At 36.4% G+C, this 18,703-nt stretch overlaps 2 protein-coding genes across 2 annotated transcripts; one reads left to right on the top strand and one right to left on the bottom strand.

Annotated features, from left to right (window-relative positions):
• Window positions 1-2,061: 2,061 nt before the first annotated feature.
• On the bottom strand, window positions 2,062-5,608 carry PMDH1 (peroxisomal NAD-malate dehydrogenase 1). Its single transcript, XM_007047595.3, has 8 exons — window positions 5,115-5,608; window positions 4,610-4,924; window positions 4,161-4,250; window positions 3,989-4,072; window positions 2,942-2,977; window positions 2,730-2,819; window positions 2,510-2,604; window positions 2,062-2,395 (listed from the first exon to the last, which is right to left on the bottom strand). Exons 1-8 carry the CDS (start codon window positions 5,406-5,408, stop codon window positions 2,323-2,325), a joined length of 1,077 nt encoding a protein of 358 aa, XP_007047657.1. The 5' UTR covers window positions 5,409-5,608; the 3' UTR covers window positions 2,062-2,322.
• An 8,547-nt stretch (window positions 5,609-14,155) lies between these two features.
• Window positions 14,156-18,524, top strand: HSL2 (HAESA-like 2). Its single transcript, XM_018126404.2, has 2 exons — window positions 14,156-16,854; window positions 17,970-18,524. Exons 1-2 carry the CDS (start codon window positions 14,289-14,291, stop codon window positions 18,338-18,340), a joined length of 2,937 nt encoding a protein of 978 aa, XP_017981893.2. The 5' UTR covers window positions 14,156-14,288; the 3' UTR covers window positions 18,341-18,524.
• Window positions 18,525-18,703: the final 179 nt, after the last annotated feature.

Genomic DNA, 18,703 nt, shown 5'->3' with positions numbered 1-18,703 from the left:
AGAAAACATGCCTCTGGCATGGATGGCTGGATTCCAAAGCAATCAAGGACTGCTCCAAAAATTATATCATTCCCACTTTTCCATCAATTAAGACACTGTTCCACTGCAAAATATATATATATATACACACACACACAAGTCGAGGGGGAGACACTGAATTGATGTAGGGAAAAGAAACAAAAGGATAGACATGACAAGGGCCTTTCATGTTCATAACTTTTGAAAATTCAACAAGAGAAAATGGCAGCCTGGTAAGCAACAAGACTGCAAAAGGAGACTGAAAGATAATAAACTTTTGCACTAAGTTGGACTTTGGCACTCACTTGTCCAGTATTTTTAGCAACAAAGTTGAACATGTGTAATGAGAAGCAAAAAAAGAAGAGAAAAAAAACCATTTGTGGGGCTATGTACATGGGGCTTCAACATCATATATTTCATTTAAAGCAACCTTTAACCTAAGTCCACTCCACTGATTAAAAGTATGTTTAGTATTTGAAACCTGCTCCCATTGTGCTTTTCAGTAGAAAGATTGGAAAAGGTAATCCATAAAATACATTAATGTTATCTGTTTATGAAAGAGAGATCTCATGAAGCTATGGTATGTGCATGAACAAAATGTATGGAAACTCTGTGGGGTCAAGAAAAACTTTGGGTTCGGATAAACTTAGGGAAACAGCTTTTTCAATCACGTGAGGTTTTCACGGGGCTATAATTGTGGATTCCTCATCCTTCAACTTATCCTTTGGTTGTATTATAATTAAAAACGTTATTCTATATACTAATTAATTAATTTTAATTATTTAAATAAATAAATGATAATATTATAAATTTTGTGTACAAAAATAAATTTATTTTTAAAATTATATTTTATAACAGTGGAAGCCTATGGGTTAAGAGTCAAAGCTTGAAAAATAAAGTAGCACAACATGGTATCATGTGATCTTCATGTGCCACCTACCAGAGAGTCAAAGAAATTTTCCGGCACACACGTGGCCATGATTATCTTTTCTTTTGTCTTGGTTTCCCAAATAAAGAAATGAAGAAAAGCAGCGTTTTCCATTGATGTTGGTGAAAAGGCAAAGCTTTACGTTGGCAGAGATTTAATGTCCAATACTCGGCCCAATTTGGGAACCAAAAAGGCCGATGGTTCAGAGAGAATTGATTTTCGGCCTAGTTAAGGGATGGGCTTTTAATCTCTAATGGGCCAGAAATGTGGCAACAAGATACGACCCCATGTAAAGAGCTAGCTGATTTGGTAGAATCATTTTATCATTTTGGAAACTCTGACACATAAGTTTCCCCGCCAGCATGCTGGCCCTAAATCAGCGCAGTTTGTAGTCTGGAGTCACGCCAGTGACTTTATGGCTTACCTTCTTAGCTTTGCAATGTAAAGAAGCAAGTCCACACGAAACCCGCAAAATAGGGCGATAGTGTCGTGCGCCAAGGGTAAAAGCAGAAGGTGACAAATAACGGGTTCCATTCATTTTGAGTTCCAAGTCACAATAAATTCGGATTTTTTTTGGCATAAAATTCGAAATTATTTTAGATTTAAGTCCTTTGTATTCAAGTTAAAATAAAATTAGTGATTACATTTTTATTTTTTATATTTTCAATTCGTACAATTTTAAATTGAATCCATCTTAAATTCAAGTCATTCTGAATTTCACAATTTAAACTTTTCCTTATTTGTCAATTCAAATTTGATCATGTTCCGGTTTTCGAGTTTAAGTTCATTTTACCACCTCTGATAAAAACATCTAGTTCCACCAAAGCAGAAAGATCATTGACAGTTGACGCTAAGGTGAAGTGCAAGCCTGAAGGAGTACCTGAAATTGCAGGAGAGGCCCGTCGCAGCAGGCTTGCTTATTGCTGCAAGTCCAGGCAGACAGGCTAACCAGAATTAATGCTTCCACAGGTTTATTCCTTTCAACTGAGCTCGACTCCCTATGATTTGGTAGAGCTAAATTACCAATGAGAATCATAGAAAACACTTTCGAGGTAGGAAGGAGATGTCAGGAAACGCTCAAGCCTCAAACATTTCGTGTCAGGTAAATAGGAGAGTCGGTTTAACATAACTTTTGATTGATAGAATAAAAAATGCAACAGACGTTCCTAATTTACAAACCATTAATGTATTATGAATTTTAACCATGACCCACCACATTTGTGAGGTTGGCTCACATCCAGGAACCCATGGCACAGGGCTTTGGTATAACAAAACAGGGGTTTTACCCCTTATTCCTAGGAACTTTTGTTGTCAGAAAATAGGTATAACTGTAGTGTTCCTTGACTCTCAGGGGAAACCAAGATATCAGCACCTATTCATTTCTTGACAAAGGAAACGCCCTTCTGAATGCTACCTGCAAGTTCTTTCTTTGCCTTCTCCAAGCCAATCCTGTTGATCATCATTTCCGTTTTTATGTTAAATTTAAATAAATATGGCATATGGGACAAATGAATTTTGAATTAAAATTCAAAAGGAGGTCCTCTAACAAAGAAAATTACAAACCTCTCATACTCATTTAGTGGGCCAAGAGGGTATACTTCCTCAACTCCGAACCGACCAAGTCTTACCTTGGATGCGAAGAAGGGTAATTCAGTCACCTAGAAAAGGAAAAGTATTAGTTATTATAAACCTAAAAAAGAAAAAGAAAATAAAAAAAACAAAGAGAGGGGGAAGAAGAAACGGAAAAGAGATGTGAATCCAAAAAGGGACTCAGAAAACATACATGTGAGGCCACAAATGCACATTCAACAACGCCAGCATCTCCTCTTAAGCCACGAAGGCATGCATCAGCAAATTTAACCGCAGCATATGCCTGCACTTTTATTTATGTTTATACATTTGTGCAACAACCAGCTAGAATCATGTCTAAATAGGAAACTTGACAAAATATGAGCACTTATTGGTTGAGAAAAACAAAGAATATATATGACTAACCATTGATAATGTTGCAGACCCAGCACCAGCCTTTGCCTGCAAGAAATTACACAGTAAGGTCACTGACAGGTTTCCAGCATGTAAACATCATAATGGCAACAAATAGGTAAAATAAGTTTTTAGAGCCCAAGGAATGAAGGTACATGCTAGCATAAACCAATTTAAGTGGAAAGCTTCAGCAAACCAAGAGAATATGTAGGCAGTAGCACAGTCAGGTTGATTATGTCTTAAACTTGATCAACATATTGTCCACCGATCTTGGTGTAGCAGCAAAAATTCCGCAGTATCAAGCACATATGCCGGCTAGATTTGCTCTACAAGTGTAAAATGGTGGTGTGCTCATATTTTGTCTTATCCTTTGGACGAACCCCTTAAAGTAGTGAAGAATATCATGACTAATAGTAAGTTATGAAGCCATAAAGAAAATAAAAAATGCAAAGATCTCTCTATTCATCCTCATTGTTAAACCCCAACCATGGATTAGATGATGTGGGTAGGGTTTTTTGTGTAACTCACTGCAAATTTTAATGCCAGCTGCATTATATCAAATAAAACTTAATCCAGATTCATCTTTTTACCAGATATTCAAAACAATTCCTCATGAATCACTCCATCATGCCCAATTAACAAATCCTACAAAGTTGCCTTTTCAGAGTTTTTGTTTCCACCTGATCTAGGTTGTCCACAAACAAGAGTCTTTTCTACCCCTTCGCAAGTCTTTTTCAGTAATTCTCAACACCAGGCTGCAATTAGTACTGTATCTACATATCAATTGCTGGATAGTTATAGAACTTGTCTAATTCTGCATCATATTTAACAAGATAGGAAAATGCACATGCTCCAAGAAATTTGGCCTAAATCTTCCACTGTTCTGCGGCAAACCCACCATTTCTTGAAATGCTAATTATTAGATGTGTTAATATTTTAGGAACACTTTTTGTGCTCAAACAAAATCAAACATGCATAAGATTTGATTACTTTTAGTTCACCCAGTGGTTTCAAGCTATCCGATTGCTTAGTATTGAAATCAAAAGATATAAGCTTTACCTCAACAACCTCTGTACCACCATTCTGAATGCGATCTGTCAGATAATCAATTTCTTTTTGGGTGAAAGAACATGGAGGTTTAACCTGTATAAGGGGAACAGTGATTATTACATAGAAAGTCATTAAAATACAAAACAGTGAGCAAGTAATTGTCTGAAAAGTTCTTTTGAACCTGAGATAGAAGAGGTAAAATAGTAACCCCTGCATGCCCCCCAACAACAGGAACATCAACCTCCCGTGGATCAAGACCCAACACTTCCGCCTATAAAGAAACCAAAATAATGGGGGCAAAAAATTATGACTGAATACCAGAACTGAACAGTGATAACAGCTAGGTTACAAAATATTAGCTTCACCACAAATGTAACATAATTTCCACTATACCGCACAAAAAGGATGATGAAAGAAACCTATCCAACATTGTCTAACAAAATCCAGCATTGGCTAATCAAAAGTAAAGAAGAATACATCAATGGCAAGATTTTTAATCACCACAAAAGCATCGGCACTGACAACATGGAGCAAAATGATGAAGAATCCTATCCAACATTGTCTAAGAAATCCTGGCGTTGGCTAATCAACAACAAAGAAGAGTAAATAAATGGCAAGATTTGTAGTTACCACAAAAGTATTGGCTCTGACAACATCAAGCATTGTGACTCCCAAAAGTCGCTTTGGATCAAAGGTGCCAGCTTTCTTAAAAACTTCTGCAGCAATTGGTACTGTGGAATTAACAGGATTACTAATCAAATTGACAATAGCTTTGGGACAGCACTTTGCTATTCCTTCGCAAAGAGTCTTAACAATTCCAGCATTGATGTTGAAAAGATCATCCCTTGTCATTCCAGGTTTCCTGGGAACTCCAGCTGGAATAATTACAAGGTCCATTCCTGTAAGAGCCTCCTCCAATTGCTGTTGCCCCAGAAATCCACGTACCTAAAAATTAAACAACATTATTAAAATCCTTAAACAAATTCCCAACCAAAACATCAAATTCAATTGGACAACCCAAAAATTCTCTCAGGCTACCAATTCCACCACCAATAAAAAAAAAAAAACAACTTTAATGAATTTCAAAAGCCAAAAAGCATGTTCTTATGAAGGGAAAACATTAACATTAACATACCACAGCTCCAGTGTCCATGTGGCTAATATCAGCGGTAACACCAGGGGCATTAACCACATCATAAAGATGAAGAACAGAAACCAAAGGGTTCATCTTCATCAACATCGCTAACGGCTGCCCTATTCCCCCCGCTGCTCCCAAAATTGCCACCTTGAACCCAGCTGACCCACCTTTGGCCCGGCAGTTGGCTCGACCCAAACCCGAACCACCCTCCATCTGGGAATAATTGGGAGGGTTGAGATGGGCCGAGATTGTTGCAATGCGTCGGTTGACTTGAGAGTTATTAGGCTGCATGTTTTTTTCTTTTCCTTTTCTGGGCTCGAGTACAAATTTCCTGTTTTAGAAGGTTGGGGGTTGGAACTCGAAAGGGCGATGGGATTTTGGCAATTTGCCAAAGAGTTTATAAACGATGGAGAGGGGAAAGCTTGAAGATGATGACGTGAGAGATTTGTTTGTTTTGTCGCAGAATTGCTGAATTGGGAAGCGTGCAAACTGATCTTATCTCCAATGAACTTTCCAGATCAATAAATAATTGTGGCTTTCGATGCCATGCGGTACTTGGAAAATTCGGTTTAACTTCTGCTCTTACCAATCTCTCCACGGGTTCGGATGTTCCCACTGTTTTCCTCTTAGCTGAAATTTACTGGTACTAGCTAGTATTATTATTTTGAAGTTTTATAATTATTTCTTTTTGTCCCAAATTAAATCATCATTTTATCATTTTTAATCAAATTTAATCAACTTTATCATAATTTCAAAATTTTGAGTTTAGAGTTTTTCAAAACTTATTTTTTGAAATTTTAATTACATTTTTTTAGAAGTAAAGAATTTCATTAACAGAATAAACAAAGGTTACCTTTCAAATCTGTACATTTAATCAAACATATTGTCTCCTGATTACATTTAATTACATATTACATATAAGATTATAATAAATAATGATCAAATTTATTTTGTTTTACCATAACAAAGTAAAAGTAGACATTTAATTTAAAATAAATTTGGATCAAATTATATATACAAAGAATTAAGTTTAAATATTTAATTTTACAAATATATAATTTTTTAGGATTTAAGGTTTAAATTAAAAAAAAACACTTTATCACGTTAATTCATAAAAAAATTACTTCCAACCATCAACGCTTTGTCACGTTGGAATTAATAATTATTTTAAAAAATCACGTGAATCACATTTGTAATTAGATAAAGAGGTGATAATTAGAATCTTAAAAAAAAAAGGTGATAATTAGAAAAAAAAAATTGACTCATAGAACACCCGCGGGCCTTGTATTGTACAGTAATCCAACAGAGCCTGCCTTCACAGATATGGCAATGCAAACGGTATAGTCCGAGGCCCATTGTGAAGCCTGTTGGGCGTAAACATGAGTTTGTATAAGTTACTTATTGACCCAATGGGCTTCTTCTCTTGCCCAACCAGCTTCGGTTCAAGGCTTTTACACATAATTAATCAAAGTGCATTACCCTAAGCTAATATCTAATTATACTTAGCATAAAAATATCTTTGTCGGCATTTCCGATCCCATTGCTAGAGAAATCACGGGAGGGAAAAGGGGCTTCTAGAAAAGGTGATGTCTTTTTCTGACTGCAATATAAATTTGGGGGAGAAGGGGTTTGATGATGGCTTCCTTTGAATGTAGAGAACCATTGACGTCTAAGGCACAGCACTTGAATATCCCCTCTCATTGTCAAAAGAGGGTGGCTGCCCTGATGTTGGGACATTTTAATATAATATTTTATTTTAACAAATTTAATTATTAGGGGTTAATTAATAATTGCTTTTCCTTTATCCAATCTTTCCGTACCCCCGGTGGAAATCTAATCATTATTTATCCAATCTTAATCATATTAATCTATGTATAATGCAAAGCAAGATTGTGGATTAATCCTTTTTAAGATAACCATTTGTTTAAAAGAATTTTTGTTATCTTTGTGGAGGCACGAAAGCAAGAACATCATAATGAAACTGAGACATTTGTTGTCATTTTACTTGGAATCCAAGGAAATAAAATATAGTATAAACCATTTACGAAGTTATAAATTGCTTTGGGCAGGTTTTCATCTTCCCATCCCAAAAGGCCTTTTTCTCATCTTTTCAACCCTTTGCTGGGTAATTCTTCGTCAGTTGATTAATGCTGCAACATGACAAATTAATTGCTTCTTATTTGATAGGTCATTTCTGCTTTGCTTTCTCCTTATTAACTAGCTAGTTGCTAGTCTACATGGTCAAAAAAATAAAAAATCACAATTTAAATTAAGAAAAAAATTGAAAAAAAAATTAAAAAGTAAGGATCAAAATGGAACTATCTTCCAAGTTGGATTAAGTCACCATACAAATCAAATGTCATTGTCAATATTATTATGTTTTCTATGTGTTATTTGTTAAGACTATTGATTTTGGTTGTTGCCTTATTAGGAATTAAAAAGGACAACACATATAATTTATGCATTCCCAAGTCAATCCAAGTACCCATGGGAAGAAATGAGAACCTACAGGCTTTGATGAACCCATTGGAGTCACACAAAACTTGACCTAAAAATTTGCATGCCTTTGTTGGTCAGTATAGTGTGACCCTATAAAATAATAATTAGCAAATTGAATGAGACAATGAAAGAGATCGTTCTTTATGTCTTACCAGAAAAACGGACCAAAGGGTAAGTTGAAAGGGCTCTTTCACCGGCCACCTAAAGCCAACACACACACACAAAAAATTGCTTTGGCTTTGGCCTCTGCCCCTTAAAAAGTTTATTCCTCGCATGCATAAAATCCCTTCCCTCTGCCTCTTCTTCTCTTATGCTGGGTCCCTCTTTATAACCCCATCTCTCTTTCCTCTCTTACACTCTCTCTATCTCAAAGGCTCAAGGCTAATTTTCTCTCTTGAGGGAGAATTGAAAGGAAGGAAATTCTTTTGGGTGGGGTTGGGGGCTGAAAGGAAAATTTCAGAAATGGCTCAACAGGACAAGCACTTCTCATCTTTCTCAACCACCCATTTCTCTATATGGGGAATTGATGAGACCAAATTGCCCTCCAAGGACTGTGCTGCCCCTCCATCCATTCCCATGTAAACCCAAAGGTCATAATTGGGAAAACAGCATTAAGCTTGAAGAGTGCAAATGTAAAAGTCTCTCTCTCTTTGTCTATCTCAGTACAACAATAACATTCCTTCATAGAATAGAAAAAAGGCAGACAGGATGGAGCCAGGCAATTGTAGTAGTTATGGTTTTCTGTGCTTAGTTTTAGATTGTTCTCATCATACCATTACTCCTTTTGGTTAAATCTTCGTTAACTTTCCAAGAAAAGGAAGAGCTAGCAACAAGCCTTTCGCAGCATACATGAAGAAACCATCTGCTTATCTATGTATCTGCATGAGAATCTGGCTTTTTCATGTTATTATGAGCACAATGATGATGGTGATGTTGCATTTTCTTCCCATTTTTCAATAGATTGTATAATTATTTTCAGACATATATATAAATATAACAGATCTTTTCTTTTTCTTGGCTGTTTTCCTTTCCTTCTTCAAGCTATTTTCTGTTTGTCTTCTAATTATTATTCATGGTTGTATGTTTCCTCTAGACGATTACTAAGGATAGTTCTTTCCCGGACTGCCCATTTTTCTTTCTGTAGCTTTTTGTATGTTGAAGGCATGATATAAATTGGACTACTCTGGGTTAACCACTTAAAAAACTTTTCATTTGTTCTCTCTCTGAAGTTAGAAAACAGTACTTCATTCTTTCCATAAATTATTTGTTGATCTGGTTGTTTATACTGAGAGTTGCTTTCCTGAGTTTGCAGGGTTTCGACTTTTAACTTCCTATAATTTTTCTGACAAAATTAATCAATCTGGTAGATCTTTAGGGATCAAAGTAATACACCCCTACACTGATTTTTATTTTAGAAAAAGAAATTCTTGAGTTTTGCATGTTTTTTTCTCTCGTATGACATGCAGAAAAAGATATTCTTTATGGCAAGGAGGAAAAAGTAAAAGGGAGTAGTTCTATTTTTTTTTCCTTATCTCCAGCCGGCAAAAGTTTTGAACTAGTGCAGTTTTTGTTGACACTAAGAGACCTACTTTTGAAGCTTTTTGATGTCATATCCATGGTTGTAAATGTGGGTTTGTCTATATATTTTTGAGATCTAAATGTATCTTGTAAGTGATATGTATCCTCAATTATTTCTTTGGGTGAAGATTGATGTTTTGCTGCTGCTTGTTTTTCTCGCTGCATTCAATGGCCTTTGGCTCCGGATGTTGTTTGTCTCATATACATTGCATTTAACCTGATATTCTAGCAGCTAAATGCCCAACATAGTGGAAACGAAAGAAGAGAAAAGCAAAGGAAAGCATACCGTTTAACTTCTTGCTGAATGTCACAAAATTCAACTATTAGAATGTGCAGGGAATAGAAGAGTACTGAAACTGGAAACCATTTAGACTCAACAGCACTCCATTGAATCACCTACTTTGTCTATTTGATACTGCTTTCATTAATCTCAATGGTTTTGGTTCTGTTTACTGTCTTAGCACTCTTTTCTTATTAGGCTCGTTCTTTTTAGAGTATTCTGAAGATCAAAGTTATGGAAACCTAAAGTGATTATTGGAACAACTTGGTGCAAATACACATATGGGGTATATGTATATATGCTCCATAAATAAGCAATATATTGGTTTCTATTTTCTAGTAAGGTGCAGAAAGATGTTTACTCTCCCAAAACTTATTTCCATATCTCTCTCATTGCATTCATCGTTTTATGAGATGCACCATGGTTGAAGATGTGGGAGCAAATTATGTGGATTATCTTTTAATTTCAATTCTTGGACTTGGATGGCAGGAAGATGCATGTTCATGATTGAATCAATTTCCAGTTAACTTATTTTTACTTAAATGAACAAATACTATATTTTGAAACGCCATTGATACATGGGATAATATTATTTTTTTTTCTTACACTTTGAAACCACCCGTTGAAAAATTTCTGCTGTCCTTGGATGTAGCCAGTTTTCATGGACATGTTTTATGTCTCTTTTAGTACCACTAGTAAAAAACTTGGTTGGCTGCGCAAATAGAGAAAAGCAAGGACAAAAATGTTAGCATGTGAAGCACTAAACTAATAATTAATTTCGTTCCAAAAACCTACATTACTAACTTTTCTGCTTCCGAGGCCAACCCTTTAATTACTTGAATAATCTTGTCATGTGGAATTTTGCTGGCAATATGTTTATATAAAAGTTAGTAAATAGTAACACATTAAAATTTACTAGTACAGATAGTAATCCTGGCAAATCACCAAGTCAAGAAATGCGGCAATATTAGACTATGCATGTAGGGTAAAGCCAGACCTGGCTAGTATATGTTTACCACTTCATATAACTATTCATATTATCAAAGTAATAGTTGCACCATTTTCTAAGTGGGAATTCGGAAGATGCACTACCTTAAGATCAGTACAATTAGTTGGAAAAAAAAAAAAAAGGTTTCAAATTCTCATGAAGAATACCATTATATATGTACATTTTTCTTCCATTTTTTTTATGAATATAAGGGCACATAATGCATGTAGTATGCTTGGCTTCAAGGTTAACTAATAGCAAACCATCGAAGCAGAATGTTAGGGTTGCTATCGCTTCATAAACTTATTGGACTTTGCAATTGATTCAAGTCCATGCCTTCTTCTTATTCATAAATTATATTTCAAAATAAAAAACTATTCAAATAAAAACAAATTAGGCATAAAAATCTTGTTGTTTTGAAGCATTTGGTCCTGTCCATGACTATAGCCTAGCTAGGAACAACATAAACCAGCTGGCTGCTATTGAGGCATCCGGCACCACTAAGGTCTAGGCCAACGGCGATTTAATTTGGAGGGTCACATTCAGGGAAACTGATCAACGTTTTATCCTTTCCCCTTCCCTTTCCAGAGCAGCAAGGATACGATGCAAAACGCAGCTTCTGGAATGAAATGATGTAACGAAAGAATTAATTATTGTAAATTACTCGTCACTTAACTTTAGTTCCACGGCAATTCTACGAACTTTAACGTCTCCTAGCAATAAGCCAATTAAATAAAAACCCAAAGTTGGTTTTTCTCGGTTCGATTTCGACTAGAGATTTGTTTGTGTTTGACTTTGAGAGGCGGATATATACATGAATTCCATACAAATTTCTCACAACGTCAATATTCACATATGCAAGACTGTATCACGACAATACAACAAAACCAAAAAGAAAGAAAGAAAAATACAAATAGAAAGGATCAAGGGTCCTTGACTTAAAAATTGTAATATGTTACTGTTTCAGGAACGGAAGTTTTGCAGACTCAAATTCATATCGATCAATCTGCAAGAATTAAAAGCTAAAACAACCTGTGTCGGTGCACTTCACCAGTAGAGTTGGGTGTTTGCGATAGACCGTGGAGCATTAACTTCCCGAAAATGATAAACAGTGGCTGCCGAGTTCTGGTTATCAAGGGTTAAAAGGTGCATCAAGCATTCATACCGCACCAGACACTAGATTTTTTGACTAGCTTGACTGGGGGGAGTTCAAATCCTTAGAATTTTATCAGTTTTTCTTTATTTGTTTAATCTTCAAGACCTAGGATTAGTTGACACCCAATGTATGTTTTTGACTGGCTTCATTTGTTAACCATTTGTCATTTTGATATAATCTCTATTTAATATGGATTAAGGTTGTTAACCACGTGATTAGCCTTTGTTTCTTTTATTTTTTTTTAAAAAACCTTTTGGAGTAGATAATTGAGAATCAGATGGGTTAGCTCAACCAACCAAGTTTTGTCGCTTTTGAATTTTATGTGGAAAAGGGGTGTTAAATAGTTTGTAACATTTGTTGGAAGATAATTATTTAAATATGACTGTTTAAAAATAAATATAATTCTTAAAAAAATAATAAAATAAATATAAATAAAAAATAAATATTTACAACAAACACAATTATTAAAAATTATAAATACATCTGTTGAAATTCAACAGACACATCTATTGAAAATAAAAAAAATGCATCTGTTGAAAGATAACAGACACAATCTCTCACTGTTTATAAAAAAAATGTACTTTTATATTAGAATTCATTTAAAGCATTTTATAAAAAAGATTTATTGTATCCTTAAGAGTCTTTGTATGTAAATCTTCATAGACAACAACTCAAAAATGTGTTACAGCACACCTCAAACCTAATTTCTTCTACTAATTTTCTAACAAGGGGAACTGCTTACAGAAGAGAAATGCGGCTGTTATAACCTACAAAAGCTATTAGTGCATATGACGCAGCCACAGTACTCCATTATTGACTTCTTTTTAAGTGGCCAAGGTCTCTTTTAATGATTAAATCCATAAAACATGTATAAGACTTTACATTTACGATTCAACAAATCGAGTACACTTTGTTATCTTATTTATATTTGAAAGTATCTAGTAACTTTCATATCAACAAGTCGAGGAACAAATTAGCTATCCGTGATGAGTTATGATAAATTAGCTTATAATTATAAGTTGTATTCTTCTTCTTTCTAGGGCACCCCTCATTTGGTATTAAACACATGGGCCTCGGGAAGCATAATTTTCAACAGCTTCTCGTCCAAACAACTGAGTCTTCACGGCGACGCAGAGCCTGCTGGCGACTGCTACTTCCCAAGCCGAAACCTTCTTTAATTAAATTTGATCTTTAATTTATTATCTTCAAATCTCACATATCAAGGCCCCATGCACCCCAAAACCGGAAATGAAATCAGAATGCGTTTAATATGCCTCCCTGGGAGACTGCAAATCTTTAATTTTTCTTCTTATTTTGTCAAAGGCTTTGAGAATAAGAATGGACTGACATTAAGTCAGGTTCTACCTGCCGCGGGTGAGCTCTCTGGGGCATGTTTAAACGCTCATGGCTGCTTAGGAAATTTAACTTTAGCAGCTGTTTCTCTCACTTGTCAAACTTCTCACTTCTTACAAAAGCTTGATACTTGTCCCCCATGTAAGTTTAGAATCCAAGTGTAGATGAATAGATTGCAGAAATGTGCCGAACATGGTAAAATTTTAATTCTGCTTCACTTGGGTTGATTCTTAGAATCCATCATCATAACCCAAAGCTCGAAATTCCCCTCCAACCCTAATAATTCCAGAAGTAATGATGGTTTTAAAATTTTGTTATAAATAATTTGAAATAAAACGAATGTAATTTTGTTTTCCATGAGTTAATCACAACTATTAATTGATTAATAATCTTATTTTCCTTGAAAGGAAAAAGAATAGCCCACTATGTTTCTGCATCAGATCTCCCAACCAATTTTAAATCAACTTTTCCCAATTTTAGACCATCTCAAATGCCACTGATTGAATAGTCTCTTAAATTGACTGAGACCAACCCTTTCCCAATTATCACCATTATTCTTCAAATTTCCTCTAATGTTTTGGCACATCCATTTATCAGCAGAAGAATGAAAAAGAACCAAAAAAGGCTTTAAATCTAGCCTAAAATTCAAAACAATGAACCAGTACTTAACGCTTTCAAGCACTCCAGTTCTTGCCTTGCCTAACTAAAGAAAATTAAATCTTCCATCGATTCCAATAAAAACCTGTCTCTTTCCGAGCACCAAGAAAAAACGAATTATGATTAACATCACACTAGTCTTGCATCCATTCCTTGTTTGGCAACTCATCTTGGGCATCTAATTCTTCCCAATTCCAACTCAAAAAAGCACTTAACAACTTAACCAAACCACCAACTATTGGCACTTTCTCCTCCTCAAAACTGCCAAAAGGGCAAAAAACGAAGGGCAGTCACGTTTTTCAGTTCCCCTGTTTTCCAAAAATCCTCCCTGTAACTACAAAATCCCTTTTAATTACAATCAGCAACGACCAATGTCCTCGCGACATTCCATAAAGATAAAACCTGAAAAGAAAGAAAAACAGCGGAAAAGGGGTAGAAGTTTCCAACTTTAAAGATTTTACTCTGCCCCTTCCTTTCCTTTCCATGCGAACTTGTTGAGAAAATTATAATCGCACTTTAAACTTTACATCCTTTTCGTCGCCATGGTCATGCAACTGTTTCCTTCCCCCCAACCTTTACTGTCTTTCACTTTCTTACAAAATCCTAAAAACCCAAAACCCCTTAACAAAGCCATGCTCATTCCTGTGTTTATGTTTTGAAATGAGAAACCCAAAATTCAAAACTTTCCTTTTCTTCATTTGGTGCTCTTTTTTCATTCTCCCTTCAGTGATCTCATTTCATGGAGACTCCCAAATCTTGACTCGGGTCAAAGATTCTCAGCTCAACGACCCGAATGGAAAGCTTCATGACTGGGTTCTTTCGACGCCCGATCCAAGTCCGTGTAATTGGACCGGCATTACCTGCAACATTCAAAACCAAACTGTTATTTCAATTGATCTTTCAGGGTTTGGTATCTCAGGCGGCTTTCCGTTCGGGTTTTGTCGGATTCGGACCCTCCAAACTCTCTACCTTGCGGATAATTTCCTCAACGGTTCACTTTCTTCTCAGGTTCTCTCTCCATGTTCTCGTCTCCAAGAGATTAATCTCTCCGACAACTTATTCACCGGCGAGTTACCGAATTTCTCGTCCGAGAATTTGGAAATTCTCCAACTTTCTAACAACAACTTCACCGGCGATATTCCCCTGAGCTTCGGACGGATGCAGTCTCTCAAAGTTCTCTCAATTGGCGGGAATTTACTCAATGGAAACATTCCTTCGTTTTTGGGTAATCTCAGTGAGTTAACTCACTTCGAGCTCGGTTACAATCCTTTTAAAGAAAGTCCTTTGCCGAACGAGATTGGAAATATGTCGAAACTCGAAGTTTTATGGTTGACGAATGCGAATCTCGTCGGCGAAATTCCTGTTTCCATTGGAAATCTCGTTTCGTTACAGATTCTCGATTTATCGGGTAATTTTTTGAGCGGTAAAATTCCGGAAAGTCTATCAATGTTAAAAAATCTGGAGCAACTTGAGTTTTACCAGAATCAATTATCCGGTGAGCTCCCCGAGAGTCTAGCAAATTTGACAGCCCTGCTTCGATTCGACGTGTCACAGAACAATCTCACCGGCAAATTACCAGAGAAAATCGCTGCATTGCCTCTCGAGTCTTTGAATCTCAACGACAATTATTTCACCGGAGAAATACCTGAAGTTTTAGCTTCGAATCAATATCTCGTGCAGTTAAAACTCTTTAACAACAGCTTCACCGGAAAGTTACCGCCCAACCTCGGTAAATTTTCTCCTTTAGAAGATTTTGATGTTTCTACAAATGATTTTACCGGGACGTTACCGCCGTTTCTTTGTTATAAAATGAAGCTTAAACGCATTGTCGTTTTCAAGAATCTGTTGTCGGGCAACATACCGGAATCGTACGGTGAATGTAAAACGTTGAATTATGTTCGGATGGCTGATAATGCTTTTTCTGGTAACGTGCCGGCAAAGTTTTGGGGTCATCCTTCATTTCAATTTCTTGAATTACAAAACAATCATTTTGAAGGTTCGATTTCTCCTTCAATCTCAGCCGTTCGTCAGTTAACCAGTCTTCGAATTTCTGGTAATAATTTCTCCGGTGACATTCCAGAAGAAATTTGTCGGTTGGAGAATGTTACAGAAATTAATATGAGCCATAATAGATTCTCCGGTGAACTGCCCTTTTGTATCACGGACTTGAAGTTGCAAAAGCTTGATTTGCAAGATAATGAGTTAACAGGGGAGATTCCAAGTTCAGAGAATTCGTGGACTGAGTTGACCGAATTGAACCTGGCGAGAAACCGATTCACTGGTGAAATTCCACCCGACCTCGGTAAATTACCGGTTTTAACTTACCTAGATTTGTCCGGTAATTTACTGAGCGGTAAAATCCCAGAGGATTTAACCAAGTTGAGGCTGAACCAATTTAACCTTTCGGATAATAAGTTGAATGGGAAAGTGCCTTCGGGTTTCAATAATGTGTTTTTCATCTCGGGTTTATTGGGTAATACGGGTCTTTGTAGCCCGAATTTGAAACCGCTTCCTCCATGCCCGAGATCTAGACCCGCTACCTATTACGTTGTGGGTATTTTAGCAATATGCTTTCTCCTTCTTATTGGGTCGATGATATGGATTTTCAGAAGCCGGGTAAAGTTCGGAAGAAAAACCCGACGCCCGTATCAAGTCACCGCATTCCAACGAGTCGGGTTTAGTGAAGAGGAAATATTCCCGTTTCTGAAAGACGAGAATATCATCGGAACAGGTGGGTCGGGTCGGGTTTACAAAGCTAAGCTTAAAACAGGTCAAGTCGTGGCGGTTAAGAGGCTATGGGGAGTTAAACCTGAGACAGATGCGGTTTTTAAATCCGAAACCGAGACATTGGGTCGGATCCGACATGGCAACATCGTAAAATTGCTTATGTGTTGCAGTGGAGAAGAGTTTAGGATTTTGGTTTACGAGTACATGGGGAATGGGAGTTTGGGTGACGTGTTGCATGGAGACATGTTCGCAGGTTTAGTGGATTGGCCCAAGCGGTTCACGATTGCAATCGGCGCGGCTCAGGGGCTGGCCTATTTGCACCATGATTGCCTGCCTGCTATCGTGCATCGGGATGTGAAGAGTAACAATATACTGTTGGACGAGGAGATGAAGCCACGCGTGGCGGATTTCGGGTTGGCCAAAACGTTGCAGATTGAGGTTGGGGACGGTGATGGGGCCATGTCTCGAGTCGCTGGGACCCATGGTTATATCGCTCCAGGTCAGACAGTTCTTATTTCTTCCTTTTACTTTCTAGTACTAGACTATTTTTATGCTTGATTTGTCATGTTTTACCGTTGTAGAATTCTTAGATGTTGCTAAAATTGTGATAGGGCACCGAACTTTTTGTATTATTATGCTACTGTTAAGGCTTTGATGGGTTTGGTATTTGTTGATTTTGGAAGCTAAACTTTGGCCCCATAATATTTTTTTACGTAAGGTTAGGTATCAATTTGAAATTATCATGGTGGTTTAATCATCTTAAAATTATTATGTTTGGTTTATAATTATTAATTATTGGAGATTAAAAATTATCATATTTGATATTACCTAAAAATTAAATATAATTTTGTTTAAAATTCTCAAAAGAACCATAACATTAATAATAATAATTGAAATATATTATATAAAGATAACAATTTATTAATCACATGATCTAATTATTAAATAAAGATTACTTTAAAGTTTGAGGTCATAATGCCACACAAATGCAACTTTAAACGTATGTAAATTGTGACTATGCTTGGATTTTGATATAGTTTGATTGGATTTTTTTTAAGTGATAGTACTACTAAATAGTATAGTAGACTTGGATTTGGAAATTCCCTTGTCTCCTACTTGTAAATTTCTTTATTTGTTCTTGAAAGACATGCCATCTGTGATGTTTTACAGATGTTTTACGTGTACAGAATGTGGTTTTGTATGGCTCTCTTGCTTAAACCTTTGGTGCAGGTTGTGGGTTGGGTAGCTGGGTGGTTTTTGTACATGTGTATAGGATACTGTTTCTTCTCCTGTATGTTTTTTGTGGTTACAGGAGTGAGGACTTGGGCAGGACTTTGGGTTCTTCTTGTGTCTGTTCCTTGTTCTGGAGAGGTTGATACTGGTTTGGAATGCTGTGCCATAGGATATTGGGAGGTATACCTGATAGTCAATGGGCATATCTCCCAATATCTGTGGTTTGGTCCTGTTCAGGGTCTGCTTTTGTATAGGAGAATTTCTCTCCCCCTTGTTTCTTAATGAAACCTTCTAATGACTTTCAAAAAAAAAGAAAGACATGCCATCTCTGATGCCAACTGGTTTACCAGTACTTGCTGTTGATATGATTGCTCATTGCAGAATATGCTTACACGCTAAAAGTCACGGAAAAGAGTGATGTTTACAGTTTCGGGGTGGTGCTGCTGGAATTGATTACTGGCAAAAGGCCAAACGACCCTTCATTTGGTGAGAACAAGGACCTGGTGAAGTGGGTCACTGGGGCTACCTTATCATCATCTCCTGAAGAAGGAATCGAGGATGGCTGGAATTGCTGTCGAAACCTACCCCAGATTGTTGATCCAAGGATGAACCCATCTGCATCTGATTTGAAGGAGATTGAGAAAGTTTTGAACGTGGCTCTCAAATGTACTTCGGCATTTCCCATTAACAGACCTTCTATGAGGAAGGTAGTTGAATTGCTAAAGGACCACAAAGCGGTTCGTCCAAGCTGATGAACCAAAGGTTTGGGCATTGCCTGCTCTATGACTTTGAGACATGGCACATTTTCCCTTTTAGTGCAATTGTGCCAAAGTAGTTGTGGTTTAGTTCTTGTATTTTGAGTAGTTGGTTTATGTATATTTTTAATTTATGAGAAAATATATAGAATGTGTTGCTTTGCTTTCTGCTTCCAAGAAATTTCACCATTTCTGTAAATAGCATTTACAGGCGAAAATGAAGTACCAATCTCCCATCTACCTTTCAATCTATGTTTAAGTGGTAACATACCATTTCTTCAAAAAGGTAAATATCAATTGATAACGTACATAAATTTGAGATATGACAGCTTATCTGATCAAGAAGCAGAACATAATTTC

Source organism: Theobroma cacao, chromosome 1 (assembly GCF_053813885.1).
Source record: "Theobroma cacao isolate CCN51 chromosome 1, ASM5381388v1, whole genome shotgun sequence".
Taxonomy (NCBI): Eukaryota; Viridiplantae; Streptophyta; class Magnoliopsida; order Malvales; family Malvaceae; genus Theobroma; species Theobroma cacao.
The sequence above is the reverse complement of the archived record's forward strand: the minus strand, read 5'-3'. Positions and strand labels throughout refer to the sequence as shown.

Coding starts and splice junctions, on each gene's coding strand:
- PMDH1 (XM_007047595.3), bottom strand. CDS start 5,408: ATGCAGCCTAATAACTCTCAAGTCAACCGACGCATTGCAACAATCTCG. Junction 4,073..4,160: donor TTTTACCTCTTCTATCTCAG/GTTCAAAAGAAC, acceptor CCCCTTATACAG/GTTAAACCTCCATGTTCTTT. Junction 2,978..3,988: donor GTGGTACAGAGGTTGTTGAG/GTAAAGCTTATA, acceptor AATTTCTTGCAG/GCAAAGGCTGGTGCTGGGTC.
- HSL2 (XM_018126404.2), top strand. CDS start 14,289: ATGAGAAACCCAAAATTCAAAACTTTCCTTTTCTTCATTTGGTGCTCT. Junction 16,855..17,969: donor CCATGGTTATATCGCTCCAG/GTCAGACAGTTC, acceptor TGCTCATTGCAG/AATATGCTTACACGCTAAAA.